The 16,896-nt window shown below is 41.3% G+C and overlaps 1 protein-coding gene across 6 annotated transcripts in view; it reads left to right on the forward strand.

The window, feature by feature from the left end:
* Window positions 1-3,320: 3,320 nt before the first annotated feature.
* Window positions 3,321-16,896, forward strand: part of PPP3CC (protein phosphatase 3 catalytic subunit gamma) — an 87,843-nt gene continuing 74,267 nt past the window's right edge. For 3 of the 6 annotated variants that reach the window (XR_007132215.1, XR_007132216.1, XM_047760773.1), the window contains exon 1: window positions 3,356-3,629. Coding sequence is in view for 4 of the 6 variants with exons in the window: in XM_047760773.1 (XP_047616729.1) it covers window positions 3,581-3,629 (49 nt within the window). In the remaining 2 variants the exon portion in view is untranslated. Of the gene's footprint in view, window positions 3,630-16,896 lie in introns of all 6 variants that reach the window. The other 3 variants (XM_047760776.1, XM_047760775.1, XM_047760774.1) reach the window with 3 other exon arrangements.

Raw genomic sequence — 16,896 nt, forward strand, 5'->3', positions numbered from 1 at the left:
ATGAAGTTTCCCAGGCTAGGGGTCCAATCGGAGCTACAACTGGCGGCCATAGCCACAGCCACAGCAAAGCCAGATCCAAGGTGCGTCTACAACCTTCCTCGCAGCTCATGGCAACGCCAGATCCTTAACCCAGTGATTGAGGCCAAGGATAGAACCTGTAACCTCATGGTTCCTAGTCAGAGTCATTTCCGCTGTGCATAATGGGAGCTCCATCTCTCTCTCTCTCTCTCTCTTTATTTTTACGATTTTAATTTTTTCCATTGTAGCTGGGTGATATCTTAATATGGTTTATTTTACATTCCTCTGATGAATAATAATGTTGAGAATCTTTCATTGGTCATACATACATCTTCTTTGATTGATACAGCCAAATCCCTTTCCAGAGAAATCGTGCTCATTTATTTCTAACAACTGCATCACCTGTTAAAACTATTTCCTAATTATCCGGAGTTCCCATTGTGGCGCAGTGGTTAACGAATCCGACCAGGAACCATGAAGTTTCAGGTTCAATCCCTGGCCTTGCTCAGTGGGTTAAGGATCCGGCGTTGCCGTGAGCTGTGGTGTAGGTTGCAGAGGTGGCTCAGATCCCCAGTTGCTGTGGCTGTGGTGTAGGCCAGCGGCTATAGGTCCGATTCGACCCCTAGCCTGGGAATCTCCATATGCCGTGGGAGCGGCCCTAGAAAAGGCAAAAAGACAAAAACAAAACAAACAAACAAAACAAACCTATTTCCTAATTTTCTATGTGAATAAAAAGGCATCTTGGAGTTCCCACTGTGGTGCAATAGGATCTGCAGGGTTTTGGGAGCACTGGGACGCAGATTTAATCCCCAAGCTCCACATAGTGGGTTAAGGATCCAATGTTGCCACAGCTGCGGCTTGGGTCACAACTGTGGCTTGAATCTGATCCCCGACCTAGGAACTCCATATGCCACTGGGCAGCAAGAAAAAAAAAAATCATTTTAATTCTCAAATTTTATTACTTATGAAGTTGAACGTTTTTTATTTAGCGCCTTGCTTTTTTTTTTCCTTTTTTTTTCTTTTCTTTTTTTGCTTTTTAGGGCAGCACCTGCAACACATGGGGGTTCCCAGGCTAGGGGTCTAATCGGAGCTACAGCTGCCAGTCACAGCCACAGCCACAGCCACAGCCACACCAGATTCAAGCCACATCTGCGACCTACACCACAGCGCATGGCAACGCCAGATCCTTAACCCACTGAGCGAGGCCAGGGCTCGAACCGGCAACCTCATGATTCCTAGTCAGATTCATTTCCACTGAGCCATGACGGGAACTCCCGTCTTGTATTTCTTTAAATGAATTATTTATTCATGACCTTTGCCCATACTGAATTGTAGAGCTCTTCTGTGGAATAGAGATAGTTCTTTATTTTCCTGGTTTGTGCCTAATTGTGTTTATCTTTTTCCCATAGTCAAACAGCATTCTTTTGTGATTCCTTTTATTACTTTTGAGCTTAGAAAGCCCTGCTCTGAGTTTACTAAGTTGGTTTTGATCTGATAAATACGCTTGTGGGGAGAAGGGATGTCACCATCTATTGGCATCTAATAGCTCTAGAATTGCCACAATTATCCAAGTAGGATAATTTCTTCATTTTTTTCTAGACTTTTTCTTTCATTTTTAACAGGTAACACTTTATCTTGATGCTTTTGAGTGGCTCGCATTCAAAACAGTTAATTTTTCTGCTACTGCTTTTGAATAATCTATCTCTTCACATTGGTTTGCAATGTTTTCTTAAACTCTTTGTTTTCAGTCATCTTGTTATGTTCTTCCAGATGAATTTTAGCCTCTGCTACACTGTAGGAACCAATTTGTTTTTGACCTTTAGAAATTTGCCCTGGGAGTTCCTGTCCTGGCGAAGCAGAAACAAATCCGACTAGGAACCATGTGGTTGCAGGTTGGATCCCTGGCCTCACTCAACGCGATAAGGATCCTGCGTTGCCATGAGTTGCTGGCTCAGACCTGATGTTGCTGTGGCTGTCCTGTAGGCCTGGCAGCTGCAGCTCCCATTTGACCCCTAGCCTAGGAACTTCCATATGCTGTGACTGCGGCCCTAAAAAGCAAAAAAAGAAAGAAAAAAGAAAGAAATTTCCTCTGTTTAATAAAGGTATGGAGCTCTGATTACTTTTTCTTTTTTTGGCTGCACCTAAGGCATGTGGAAGTTCTCAGAACAGGGATCCAACCTGCACCACAACTGCAACCTGTGCCACAGCTGTGGCAACGCTGGATCCTTACCCAGCTGCGCCACACAGGATTTTTTTTTTTTTTTTTTGCTTTTTTAGGGCTACACCTGTGGCATATGTAAGTTCCCAGGCTAGGGGTCAAACCAGAGCTGTAGCTGCCTATGCCACAGCCACAGCAACCCGGGATCCAAACTGAATCTGTGGCCTAAGCAGCCGCTTTTAGCAATGCCAGATCTTTAATCCACTAAGCAAGGCCAGGGATCAAACCCGCATCCTCATGGATACCGGTCGGATTGGTTTCTGCAGCGCCACAAGCGGAACTCCAGTCCTCTCCCTTTCTTATGAGTGGAAAGTAGACGGGGCCCAAAGGAGGGTCTTATCCACCCACTAGGAAAGCGTCTCTTCTCTGCCCCTTATTACTGAATTGGAACTAGGATGGGCGCGAATGACCTTCTTACTATACCAACTGCTCTTGACAAGTGTGACAACTTAAATCAGGGGTTTAAATGGGTTTGGTGAATGAGGGCTGGAGCGTGGTCAAATGGATAAAGATTCCTAGAGAGAGAGTGTGTACGTGTGTGTGCGAGGGGTGGTGTGGATAACCAGAGGAAAGGGAAGGAGACCTCCGGTGGGGAAGGTCAGGGAGGTCAAGGGCTCTCCGTAAGGTGGCCCCAGGGGGAACAAGGAGGTGCACAGGTTCATCGAGCAGCTGCTGGCTCGTTCAGGCCGAGTCGCAAAATGGCCGCTGCTCCGCTGGGACCTTCGGTGCGGGACAGAGGGGCTGGTGGTAGGTGCTCCAGGCCCAGGCGGCGCAGGCAGCCGAGGAGGCAGGGGCAGGGAGGGCAGGCTAGAGGAGAAGGGAAAACCGACTGTCGGAAGCTGGAGGACAGGACGGAAGAGCGCGTGAGCGGAGGGCGGCCTCGCGGACTGAAGTCCTCCCGACGCAGAGTAAAGCCGGGGTCGTGGACTCTCCGGGGGTGGGAGGTCAGGCGGCGGCGCCGGCCAGTACCATGGGGCCGCGCGCCCCCTCCGCACCGCGGCGGTGACGGCGGCGCGCGGGCCGCCGGGAAGTCTGGGGGACGCCGGGCGGGAGCGCGCGAGCGCGCGCACGCGGGGCCGGGCCGCTCGCTGCCGCGGCGGCCGGGGTTTCCTTCTTCAGCAGCGGTCGCCGGCGCCCCGGACTCTGTGCCTCAGGAGCGAGTGGCCAGAGGGCCGGCATCCTGTCCGCTGGGCTCGAGGGCGGGCTGCCGGAGCTGCCTCCTTCTGGTGCCTGGGCCGCCCTGAGGAGCGGTGCCAGGCCACGGCGGGCTGACCGGCCCCAGGGAGCCGAGACCGGAGGCGCACGTCTGGCGGTCTCCTGTACCGGGAGGAGGCCGAGGGGACCATGTCCGGGAGGAACCTCCACCTTTCCACCACCGAGCGCGTCATCAAAGGTGCCGAGCGGGCCGGGCCTTCCAGTCAACCCGCGGGAAACGGCCCAGGGCCAGGCGAAGGCTCGGGGCCAGAGGGAGGGAGCCGAGGACAGGAGGCAGGAGGGCGGCGGGGTCCCGGGCAGCGCCCATCCCAGAGGAGGATCCGGAGGGGGTGTGGGAGACGCGAGGTGGGCATCCCCACCCGGGCTGCCCCGCGGGGGCGCCGGGCGTTTTCTGTTGCACCTGGACTAGTAGCTAGCTGGAGATTGCTGGTTTATCTCCTGTCGCGTCAGATTTCCAGGCTGGGTGGGGAATTTCTTCTCCTACCACCCCCAATGGGCCTGGATCCCCCTTTTTTTTTTTTAAAGAAACGATTCCTCTTTTCTGGTCTCTTACCTGGGGAAGCCATCTAGGGCGATGTGGGCAGGGAGTGTAAGTAGACTTCCAAATCAGACCTTTCCACCACTTCCCTTCTGTACAGTCAGGTCTTTCTTGCCTCTTCCCCACCCTTTTTTAAAGGATGGATGCCGTATACCTTTTTTAGCCATGTATTTATGTATCGTGACATAAATACAAATAAATCCATTTTATGATATTTGAAAGCTATCTACAGTTCTCTTGACATGATTTTTGGTGTTTTATTTTCCTTTTGGCCACGGAGGCTTGGAGAATGAGCTTCTCTAATTCAGATGTCCAACTAAAACTAAAGTGTTTCTTACTAATACTTGCAGGGTTTTTACATTGTAGCTGTCTCTGCCCTTAAACTAAGAATAGTGGTTTAAACATAACCACTAATTTATGTGCTTCTTTTGTTCAGCCATAAGACTTAAGTACAACTCTTCTCTCTGAGTTTCAACACTCTGGTTTGAAAGTACTCTTTTATAAGATGGGAATATACCTAGACCAGGTGTATTAGTGGCCTCTGGATAAAAGGCTGTAAGTTAGTTGTAAGTGGGAAAAACTATTAAAATACTTTTATTTTTTCGTTTTGGTAATTAGAAAGGAAACCAAGATTGGTGACAAGAAAACTTTTTTTTTAATTGGAAATTATTGAATGTTCAATGAAGGGAGATAATTTTATTGTTCAGGTTTTTTCCCCGTTAGAAACATTAAGCATCATAAATGTTGATTGTCTACACTATGTAGTCCCCCCCAGGAAGTCATAAGTGTTGATTATAAATGCTAATTATCTACAGCATATAATATTTACTAAATATAATGGGGTTTTTGAGATTTACCAACTCAGACCTGTCTGGTATCATTAGGGGTTGAAGGAACTTGTTCATGTAACTGACAGCTCTTTAACTGCTTAATTATTTTGACCATTTAAATGTCAATTTTTATAGTATATAACCCATAAAGAATATAATATATAGTATGTAACTATAGTTATAATATAATATTGTATTAGTATATAATATGTAATATATAACTTTCTCTGAAGACTCAGAATATACTAAACATAACCTTTTTTGATAAATCAAGGTCATCAGTATATACATTAATTTTTGTCCTGTGCAGTTAATATGGCCGGTGCATTCTGCTGTATAAGGGTGTTGGCAGTTTCCTCCTGTGCTAAAAAGACTCTTCCCTGCTATACCAGTTTAGTGCTTTTGTCTGTTTTTAGTTTATTTCCTCCAGTACTGTTCTCTATCTGTCAAAATACGCCCTTCTAATCTGTCACTTCTAAGCTGAGGTAGGCAGGGAAACCAGATAAACCAGAATAGTGTGTCAAGTCAGAATAAATAGGATCTGAGTGAAGCTTAGTGGCAGTCCTCAGACCTTCATGAATCTCAAATTCTGATCGCCATTGTAGCATGTAATTTTCACCATAACATGCCATAAGATACAAAGGATACTTTAAAATGACCCTTTCACACTCTTAAAAACTGGAGTAAAGTAAAATAAAATGCAGTTAAAATGCAGGTGCTGGCTTATTGCTAGGCATGCCTACAGTTAAGCGAACGTCCTCATGGTCTGTATGATTCAAATTTGGTTTTTGGTGAAATTATATATTACTGACTGTTGTTATAAGAGTACTCTTAAATAAATGAAAGAGAAAATGATTTCAGGCTCTTACAATATGTAGATTTATCTTGTATGTAAAAACTTTGGTATGAGGACCTGAACACAGCAATTTTGGCTTCTTGGTGACTTACATTGCTTTTTTTCTGGGTTTTCCTGAGTTTGAAATATTAAGGTTTATTCTAAGAAAGTAAGGTGTCACTATATGTACAGCTAAGGTCCATTGTATTGGGTACTAAATCCTGATCTAATGTTATTTTGTCTGGCCAGAGTTGTTTGCATTTATTCATAGCTGGAAATCTTTTTCAGAGGTGAGACCACACCCCAGTTATTTTTGGTTCTGTCATTTCCTGTTAACTTTAAAGTCTCTTTAATTGTTTTGCTTGAGCAAATCTTGGAGAAGAGTAGGTGGGTGGGAGTGATTTGTATTTTAAGTGTCTTTTAAATAGCAAGTTTCCTAAAATGAAGAAGGTCTGAACTGGTGGTTTTACTCCTGCTTCTGAAGCTCATTGTGACCTTGCCTTTTTTTTTTTTTTTAACCTTGCCTCCTTTTTCTTAAACTCTCTCTTTTTTCTTTTGTTTTTTTTTTTTTCCTTTGTGCTTCAATTGTCTCATTTGCAAAATAGGGTTAATATTACCTTCTTTGTTAGGCATCTCAGCCATGCAATGAAATATGAAAAGCTTAAGATAGTATTATGAAACATGATAGTAGTTTGATACTAATCAGCTACTTTACATAAGTGGTTAGTAGAGAAATCATTATTAACATTTAAAAATATATTAGAATTAGAAAGTATATGAAATTACAACATAAGTTAAGAAGCTGTTATCAGAACAATTAAATACCAGAAAAATACCTCTTCTACAATGTAAAGGATATCTAGGTGGCATTCTATGGGTAGCATCATAGAGACCAGTAATTGTCTACTACTTTCCTAGCAGCTGGTTTCTTTTCTAGCAGTTGAAGGTATTTATTTTGTGTTTAAAAACATAAAAATTCTTATGATTTCGCTCATTCATTAAATGTTTATGGAGAGCCATCTGCAGTCAACTCCCAGTAGGTGCTCATTTGCTTCTTTGTTTAAAAGCCTCTAGAACAATCCATATGCACTGCGGCATCACTACTGGTATCTAGAGCAGAAAACTAGAAACTCAAATAATTGAATTATGAAAATCTTTCAGCTTTATTTGTTTATTTTTTCATTTTTAGTTTGCGAGTTTCTTTTCCTGTTTGAGGGAATTTTTTTTCTTTGACAGTGATTTTCATAAAAACAGTTTATTCCTTTGGGCTGAATCTTTTCAGAAGCAACAAGGAAATTTCACTAGGAATTACAGGATGGATGTGTAGAATCCATTGTCTAAGTTTGTTATTTGGGCTTTAACAGAAAACTCAGACTTTTTTTCAGGAAGATGCTGATACAGTTCTCCCATCCTCTTGGAATTCAAATGCACTCTCATTCGTAGCACGCATTGGAAGCTCCTAGTTCTTTAATATCCTGGCGCTGAGAATAGTGTGGCTATGACTTTGTTAAAAGGTTTTAGGAAGAGTGGTATGGACAAAACTGGCTATTTCTACAAGTATGTGCTGAACCCCATTTCAGTCTCTGATACCTATACCTCATTTATTTCCCCTCTTATCCCATCTCCTTTTCCATATTATGAGAATGAATTTACCAAGGGCTTATGCATTTTTTTCTTTTAAATATAAGCTTAACCTGGTAATTATAAAATTTGAAAGGGAGAAGGGAAGAAAACAAAGCCTTCCTTCCAGAAACCACTGCTCTTAATACTTCTACATGGACTTTTCATGACCCTTGAACAACATGGGTTTGATCTGTGTGGGTCCACTTAAACGTGGATTTTTTTCAGCAGTAAGTACTAATGGTACTACGTGCCCCTAGGATAGTTGAATCCAAGGATGTGGAACCAAGGACAGGGAGGAAATTTGGGGATAGAGGGACCACCTGTGTATGGACCTACACCACAACTCACCATAACGCCAGATCCTTAACCTACTGAGCAAGGCCGGGGATTGAATCCACAACCTCATGGTTACTAGTTAGATTTGTTTCCACTGCACCACAACAGGAACTCCAAGGACGCCTTAATTTAAACACTTAAAAAAAATTTTTAAACAGAAATAAGGTGTTCTTTTTTTACCTGTATGGTAATGGTTGTGATTGAAGCTTTAACTATATCAAACATTTGGTAATAAAGCTTTCTTCCATGACGTAACATCACATTTTACTGTAAAGTTAAAAAAAAGAAAAAGAGTTTGGTCATTGGAGAGACAAATACTAAGGACTCATTACTTAAAGCGAATTAAAGATTTAATTAAAAACCTTTTACTAAGCAGTGCTTGGTAATAGAAATAGAGTATCTTTCTTTTTTTAAATTATAGTTGATTTGCAGTGTTTTGCCAATTTCTGCTGTACAGCAAAGTGACTCAGTCATACATATATACATTCTTTTTTTTGGGGGGGGGGGTCTTTTTAGGGCTGAACCCATGGCATATAGAGGTTCCCAGGCTAGGAGTCCAGTTTGACTGTAACCTTTGGCCTACTCCGGAGCCACAGCAACTCAGGATCCAAGCTGCATCTTCGACCTACACCACAACTCACAGCAATGCCAGATCCTTAACCCACTGAGCGAGGCCAGGGATCAAACCCACATCCTCATGGATCCTAGTGGGGTTCATTAACTGCTGAGCCATGACAGGAACTCCATCTTTTATATGTACTGTTTTCCATCGTGGTCTATCCCAAGAGATTGGATATAGTTCCCTGTGCTGTACAGTAGGACCTTGTGGTTTATCTGTTCTAAATAAAATAGTGTGCATCTACTAAACTCAAATTCCCAGTCCATCCCATTTCCGCCTCCCCCTTGGCAACCACAAGTCTGTTCTCTGTGTCTATGAGTCTGTTTTTTAAATAGGTTCATTTGTACCATATTTTAGATTCCACATGTAATTGATATCATGTGGTATTTGCCTTTCTCTTTCTGATTTAATTTCACTTAATATGATAATCTCTCATTGCATCCATGTTGCTGTAAATGGCATTATTTCATTCTTTTTTATGGCTGAGTAGTATTCAATTGGATATATGTACTACCACTCTTCTTCTTCTTCATCTTTTTTTTTCTTTTTTTTGGTCTTTTTAAGGTTGCACCCTGGGCATAAGGAGGTTCCCAGGCCTGGGGTTGAATTGGAGCTGTGTCTGAGACCTACACCACAGTTCATGATAACACCAGATCTTTTAACCCACTGAGTGAGCCCAGGAGTTTAACCCTTGTCCTCATGGATACTAGTTGGGCTCATTACTGTTGAGCCACAATGGAAACTCCTGTAGCACATCTTCTTAATCCACTCATCTCTAGATGGACATTGAGGTTGTTTCCCTGTCTAGGCTATTGTGAATAGTGCTGCTGTGAAGAGAGGGGAGCATGTATCTTTTTGAATTGTAGTTTTGTCCAGATATGTACCCAGGAGTGGGATTGCTGGATCATATGGTAGTTCTATTTTTAGTTTTTTGAGGAACTGCCAAAATGTTTTCCATAGTGGTTGTACCAGTTTACATTCCCACCAACAGTGAAGAAGGGTTCCTTTTGGTCCACACCCTCTCCAGTATTTGTTATTTGTAGACTTAATAATGATGACCATTCTGACCCATGTAAGGTGGTACCTCATTGTAGTATTGATTTGCTTTTCTCTGATAGTTAGTGATGCTGAGCATCTTTTCATGTACCTACTGGCTATTTGTATATCTTCTTTAGAGAAATGTCTATTTAGGTCTTCTGCCCATTTTTCAATTGGGATTTTTGTTGTTGTTGAGTATGAATTGTTTGTTTATTTCGGAGATTAAGCCCTTGTTAGATACATCATTTGCAGCTATTTTCTCCCATTCCCATCATAGAATTGTCTTTTCTTTTTTTTTTTTTTTTATGGTTTCCTGTGCTGTGTAAAATCTTGTAAGTTTGATTAGGTCCCATTTGTTTATTTTTGTTTTTTTATTTCTATTGCCTTGGGAGACTGACCTAATAAAATATTTGTATGGTTTATGTCAGGGAATGTTTTGCTTATGTTCTAAGAGTTTTATGATAATCATGTCTTATGTTTACATCTTTAAGCCATTTTGAGTTTATTTTTGTGCATGGTATGAGAGTGTTCTAGCTTCATAGAAATAGAATATTTTTACATTAAAGTGACATTTTGGGAAAAAGCTAATTTTTAGACTATATCTATGACAGACAGAATTATTCAGCTAATTCTGGTATTCGTAGTCATTTAGGGGCTTTGCTGCTACTTAATTGCTAAAGGACAAATGGAAATAAAGGATATCTTTTTTGGGTTTTTTGTTTTGGTTTGGTTTTGTTTTTTGTTTTTGTCCTCAGCATGGATCAGCTTTGATGTGGGATCTCAGTTCCCAGACCAGGGATTGAACTCAGGTCACAGCAGTGGCCTAACTACTCACAAGGAATATCTTTTAATCATTATCATCCTTTGGTGCAATCATTAATAGACTCTAAGACTATTTTAAAGTTTTCATGTCAAATTTTAGCTTCATTTGAAATTGCAGAACTAAGGTCTAAAAATTTCAACCTAACCTAAGTGATATCTGACTTAGTTATCTTTATAAGCTACCTAATTATTCAGATGTATGCAGAGGGAACTTTTAGTTCCCTATATGCAGTTTATTTTGTTGGTAAACTAGATTTTTATCATGAAATCTTTTGGTTTCTTGAGTTTTTCTTTATTATTAGAAGAAGGTATAACTTTGTAACTTGGATCTCTAGGTTGGGTGACAGAAAAGTATGCTGTATTAGCTGACCATGGAAATGTGTATCTTTGATGACCATTAGTAGATTTATTGAATACTAACAATTCATGATGTTTTTGTGCAGTGTCTAGACGATGTCAGCCCAAGAGAGTGAAATCCTAAATGAAGTAAACACTAGGAGATAATTTTTAAGAATTCATTCAAGAATTGCCTATGTAATCCTTGCTAAAAATGTTTAGCCTATATCTAGTTATAGTAAATAATCATACAGATCCAATTTATGGGACTTTCCATAAGATAATTGGTCTGAACTCTTCAAAACTACTGAAGTGATGAAAAATTGAAAAGGCAAGAGGACTATTTTAGATGAGAGAAGATGAAGGAGAAATGACGGTCGAGTATAGTGCCAAGCTTGGGTTGGGAAGATAAAAAGCCACAGAGGACATTTTGGGGACAACTGGGGAAATTTCAATATGGAGTATACATTAGATACATCAATGTTAAGTGTCCTGGGAGTGTGATACGGTACTGTGGTTATAAAAGAGAATGTTCTTATTTTTAGGCAATACCTGATGAGATATTTAGGTTAAAATATCCCAGTATCTGCAATTTGTTTTCAAATGGTTCAGGGGGAAAAAAAAAAGTGTTTTGTCAAGAGAGAAATCAAAAGTGGTAAAGTGTTTATTATGGTGATTATGGGTAAAGAGCAAATGGATGTTCATGTTACTGTTCTTTCGCTTTTTGATAAGACTTCAGTTTTTCAAAATGTAAAGTTGGAGAGAGAAAAAAGAATACAGTTAAGAAATGCCTCAAATAAGTAGGCTTGGGAAAAGCCCATCATATCCCAGGATTCAGTGGTGTCTTAACTGAAGGCAAGCTAAAAAGAAGAACATGAGTTTTAAAGTACATTAAAGTTGTGGAGTGGAGGCAACTTGTTTAGTAGGAAAAGAGGTTGTTGCAGCTTTACAGTGGAGATTGGAAGAGCATGCTGAAGTAAGGACAGAGAAGCAAGGTGTACTTGACTAAGGGGGTGAGAGGATGAGTAAACCAGAAGTGTCGGAAAATGGGAAGAGGTTAAATAAAGTGAAGAAAAGGAGGAGAAAGAGGGATTGCTAAAAACTGCTAGGGCAGTTGACAGTGATTCTGTTAAGGAACACAGGGTTCCTGTTGTGGCTCAGTGGGTCATGAATCTGACTAGTACCCATCAGGATGCAGGTTCGATTCCTGGCCTCACTCAGTGGGTTAAGGATCTGGCATTGCTGTGAGCTGTGGTGTAGGTCATAGACGTGGCTAGGATCCTGCATGGCCGTGGCTGTGGAGTAGGCTGGCACCTGTAGCTCCGATTGATCCCTAGCCTGGGAACCTCCATATGCTGCAGCTGCGGCCCTTTAAAAAAAAAAAAAAAAAAAAGGCAAGAAGATAGCAAGATTATTTTGATGTCTATGTGTTTAAAAAACAAACAACTGGAGTTCCCGTCGTGGTGCAGTGGTTAACGAATCCGACTAGGAACCATGAGGTTGCGGGTTCGGTCCCTGCCCTTGCTCAGTGGGTTAACGATCCGGCGTTGCCGTGAGCTGTGGTGTAGGCTGCAGACTCGGCTCGGATCCCGCGTTGCTGTGGCTCTGGCGTAGGCCGGTGGCTACAGCTCCGATTCGACCCCTAGCCTGGGAACCTCCATGTGCCGCGGGAACGGCCCAAGAAATAGCAACAACAACAACAAAAAAGACAAAAACAAACAAACAACCAACTGAGGCTTAATCAGTTTATGAATATAATTCAAAATTATGGGAAATTCAAACATTATGCAAATAGATACTGTAACAAACTTGTTTTTATTTTATTGGAGAGAGTAGAATGAGAAAGTGGTAGAGGGGTAAAATAAATATTAAAAAGCACTAATAAAGGAGTTCCCCTCGTGGCTCAGTGGTTAACGAATCCGACTAGGAACCATGAGGTTGCGGGTTTGATCTCTGGCCTTGCTCAGTGGGTTAGGGATCCAGCGTTGCCGTGAGCTGTGGTGTAGGTCGAAGACGCGGCTTGGATCCCTCGTTGCTGTGGCTCTGGCGTAGGCCGGCGGCTACAGCTCCCATTAGACCCCTAGCCTGGGAACCTCCATATGCCGCAGGAGCAGCCCCAGAAATGGCAAAGAGACAAAAAATAATAATAATAATTTAAAAATAAAATAAAAAGCACTAATAAGGAGAGATAGAAAAGGTTTCCTAAGTGTATTTCCCGTTCTTGTTAATCACACGACTTTGGGTTTTTTTGTTTTGTTGTTGTGTTTTTGGCCCCACCTGCAGCATGTGGAAGTTCCTGGGCCAGGGATGAAACCCACACCACAATTACAACCTGTATCACAGCTTCGGCAATGCCAGGTCCTTAACCCGCTGTGTTGCACAGGAACTTCCTAACTTTGTTGATGCAGAAGTTCCTTTCATGCTAAAACTCTAACCTTGTGTTACTTCCTCCTCATTTCATACCCCCATTGCCAAACCCATTTTCCTACTCCTTGTCATTCCCTAGAATGCCTTGTTGTGTTGTATATGTTTATGAATGGCTTCTTTTTTTTTCACTTTTTTTTTGTCTTTTGTCTTTTTTGTTGTTGTTGTTGCTATTTCTTGGGCCGCTCCCGTGGCACATGGAGTTTCCTAGGCTAGGGGTTGAATCGGAGCTGTAGCCACCGGCCTACGCCAGAGCCACAGCAACGCGGGATCCGAGCCGAGTCTGCAACCTACACCACAGCTCACGGCAACGCCGGATTCTTAACCCACTGAGCAAGGGCAGGGACCGAACCCGCAACCTCATGGTTCCACTGCGCCACGACGGGAACTCCTATGAATGGCTTCTTTGCATTACTTCTATGTAGAATCTTGTCCCCCAGCTTGACTAACCCCTGTTTAACTTTGAAGATTGAGCCAAGAGGACATCTGAGAAGCTTTTCCACCTTTACTAGGAGGCTGTGTGAGTAATGGTTTTAGAACATGGACTGTGAAGTCAGATGTACCTGGATTCAAATTCTACCTCTTTTAGAATCTGCATAACCATGGACAAATCACTTAAACCTTGTTTTGCCTCAGTTTCCCTCTCTGAAGAAAAGGGATAAAAAAACTTAGCTTGCAGGATAGTTGTAAGGATTAAATCAGCTCCACAAAGTGCATGACAAGCACATGGCAAGTGCTCAATGCATGTTAACTGCCATCATCTTCAGAAGGATGAGATACTGCCTGCTATGCTTGCATGAGCAGTCTCATTGCTTTACAAATTTCTCTCTCTCTTTTTTTTTTTGGATCTTTTAGGGCTGCAGCGGTGGCATGTAGAGGTTCCCAGGCTAGGGGTTTAATCAGAGTGCAGCCACCAGCTTACACCACAGCCATAGCAACACGGGATCCCAGCTGCCGTGTCTGCAACCTATACCACAGCTCATGGCAATGCCAGATCCTCAACCCACCGAGTGAGGCCAGGGATCGAACCCTCGTCCTCATGGATGCTAGTTGGGTTCATTAACCACTGAGCCACATTGGGAACTCTGCTTTAAAATTTTCTTTGAATATTTTTATCTTCCTTATTCATTCTAATTTCTAACTAAAAATTCATTCTAATTCATTCTTTATTCTAAACTGTTCTCTTCAAGTGCAAGAACTGCATATTCTTAGGAGTTCCCGTCGTGGCGCAGTGGTTAACGAATCCGACTAGGAATCATGAGGTTGCGGGTTCGGTCCCTGCCCTTGCTCAGTGGGTTAAGAATCCGGCGTTGCCGTGAGCTGTGGTGTAGGTTGCAGACGCGGCTGGGATCCCGCGTTGCTGTGGCTCTGGCGTAGGCCGGTGGCTACAGCTCCGATTCAACCCCTAGCCTGGGAACCTCCATGTGCCGCGGGAACGGCCCAAGAAATAGCAACAACAACAACAAAAAAGACAAAAAGACAAAAAAAAAAAAGAACTGCATATTCTTAGTGCTAAATACAGTGCCTCACACATTGGTGATTGGAAAGTGTTTAAGTAAGTGAAAGCATAAGAAGCCTTTTTTTAATTGGAGACAGTGTAGGAAAGAGCACAGGCTCTGCTAATCACTAGTTGTGTGACTTTTGTTATTTTCCTTGCTTCAAGTTTAAAATAGGAGATAACAATACCTACCTCAGAATTTAAAGATTGTATTTCATATTATATTATGTAAAGTGCTTAGCACAGTAGGTGCTTAATAAATGTTAACTATTCTTTATTAAATGAATTCTCCTTGAATTTTGGTGAGATTTGATAGCAGATCTATTTGACTTTAAGTGGCATAGGTGAAATGATAGTTTAAGAGTGTTATGTTTTATATTTTCCAACTTTAATCTCCTTAGCTTTTGAAAGGATTTAAAAGTGCTTAATAAAAATAGTGAAAATTTCCTTTTCTGTAGCGTGGATAGAATTTTGGAAATAATGTATTCATAAACAGATATTTGATGAATTCCTACATCAAGCAACAAATTTCTGGTCATACTCAGAAGCTTAAATACCGTATTGAAAAGTACCCATTATAGCATATGATAGCTTCCCCAAACTGTAACAGAAAATTAGAACTTTGGAGCTTCCTATGACTAATACCACCAGGAACAGCAGATGACTAAACTGTAGACTATATCTGGTATGAAATTGTTTGCTTCTTTACTATATAAATTGATAACCCTTTCAAGTTTAAACTTTGACTGTTGATAAGTGGCCTAAAGAGGTAAAACTTAATTTTTTTGTGTGTATATGCCTAGGTACATCTTATTCTTGTGATCTAAGGCTTTGTAGAAGTTTAAAAATAAAATAATTGGTTTTGGAGTTCCTGTCGTGCTGCAGCGGAAGTGAATCTAACTAGGAACCATGAGGTTGCGGGTTTGATCCCTGGCCTCGCTCAGTGGGTTAAGGATCTGGCATTGCCGTGAGTTGTGGTGTGGGTCACGGACAAGGCTCAGATCTGGCATTGCTGTGGCTGTGGTGTAACCCAGCAGCTGTAGCTCTGATGAGATCCCTAGGCTGGGAACCTCTATATGACACGAGTGTGGCCCTAAAAAGAAAAAAAAAAAATTAAATTAAAAATAAATTTAAAAAATAGGATGGTTTTAATGAATGACCAGAGTAATAAAGGTAACTGGTGGATTTATTCATGAAAGCAATTTCCTTGTTTTTTTACTATTGTACATTGTTTTGTTGAAAACATATGAATGTCACTATAAAGTTATTATTCCTGTCAAACTAATGAATTCTGTGACTCTCAAAAAATGTACGGAGATTTCAAAGAGCTACTTCAGATTATTGAAATAAAATTCTTTGTTTTAGTTGGTTGTGAAAGGATCCGAAGGGTGCATATGACTTTCACTAATAATATTTAATATAAACCTCTTAAGCAGTGTTTAACTGGTTCATGATTAGAAAGGCAGGTGAGTTGATTAGGAAATAAGTCTGCAAAAGTAGGGCAGGCTTGTTGGCTTAAAATAGGAATGGAAGCAGGGTTATTTGTTGTGAACAGAGATAGCTATTTAGGTAAATCCTAGTGTCCCATGAGGGTAAGACCACACAATAATCTAATAACTTATAGGCCAATAACTTTTAAGGTTTATCTTTTATACTTACTGTAGGATTAAAGTGGTCATCATGTGGCTTTTCTCTTTTATGCAGATCTGCCTCAGATGTTAGGCATATGGAAGTCATTTGTGTAGTGGATGTATATTGTATCAGTATACTGAATTGAATTTGACCCTGAAAAGGCTGCAGAATTTCTTCAGGGTACTTTAGGAGCTTAGTTTTAAAGATTTACTAAATCTTTATGTTGATAATTATAGATTAACAGGATGTTGCAAAGAAAGGCACAGGAAAGTCATTTACACCCTCCCTTAGGTCTCTTCCGCAATGTCAGCATCCCACATCATGACAGTACTGTACCAAAACCAAGAAGTTGTCTTTGGCACAATCCAGAGGGCTTATCTCAAGTTTAATCAGTTACACGCAGATAATCAGTTGTACCACCACCACAAGACTCTTGTGTAGTTCCTACCCCTTCACAGCTATGGCCATCCCTTTCAGAAACTCATTTTTATAGTTTGGTTATTGTTTTGAATCAGTATTGTACATGTATGTATAACTGGGTTACCATGCTGTACAGTAGGAAAAAAAATTGTATTGGGGAAATAACTATTAAAACAATTTTTTTAAATGTAAAAAAAATATCCATTAGCTATTGGAGAACTGAAAATTAAAACCACAATGGACTACCACCACACACCCATTATAATGGCTGAAATTAAAAAGACAATTACCAAGTTTGACAAAGATGCGGAGTGATGGGAACTCTCATGCCTTCTCTCTCATGACGGGTATGTAAAGTTGTAGAACTACTTGGGAAAATTACTTGGCAGTTTTTCATATGTTAATTATACATCTGTCATACTTCCCTGGCATCCCACCCTTAGGTATTTACCCAAGAGAAAAGAAAACAAGATTTGTACACAAATGTTATCACA

Source organism: Phacochoerus africanus, chromosome 15 (assembly GCF_016906955.1).
Source record: "Phacochoerus africanus isolate WHEZ1 chromosome 15, ROS_Pafr_v1, whole genome shotgun sequence".
NCBI lineage: Eukaryota > Metazoa > Chordata > Mammalia > Artiodactyla > Suidae > Phacochoerus > Phacochoerus africanus.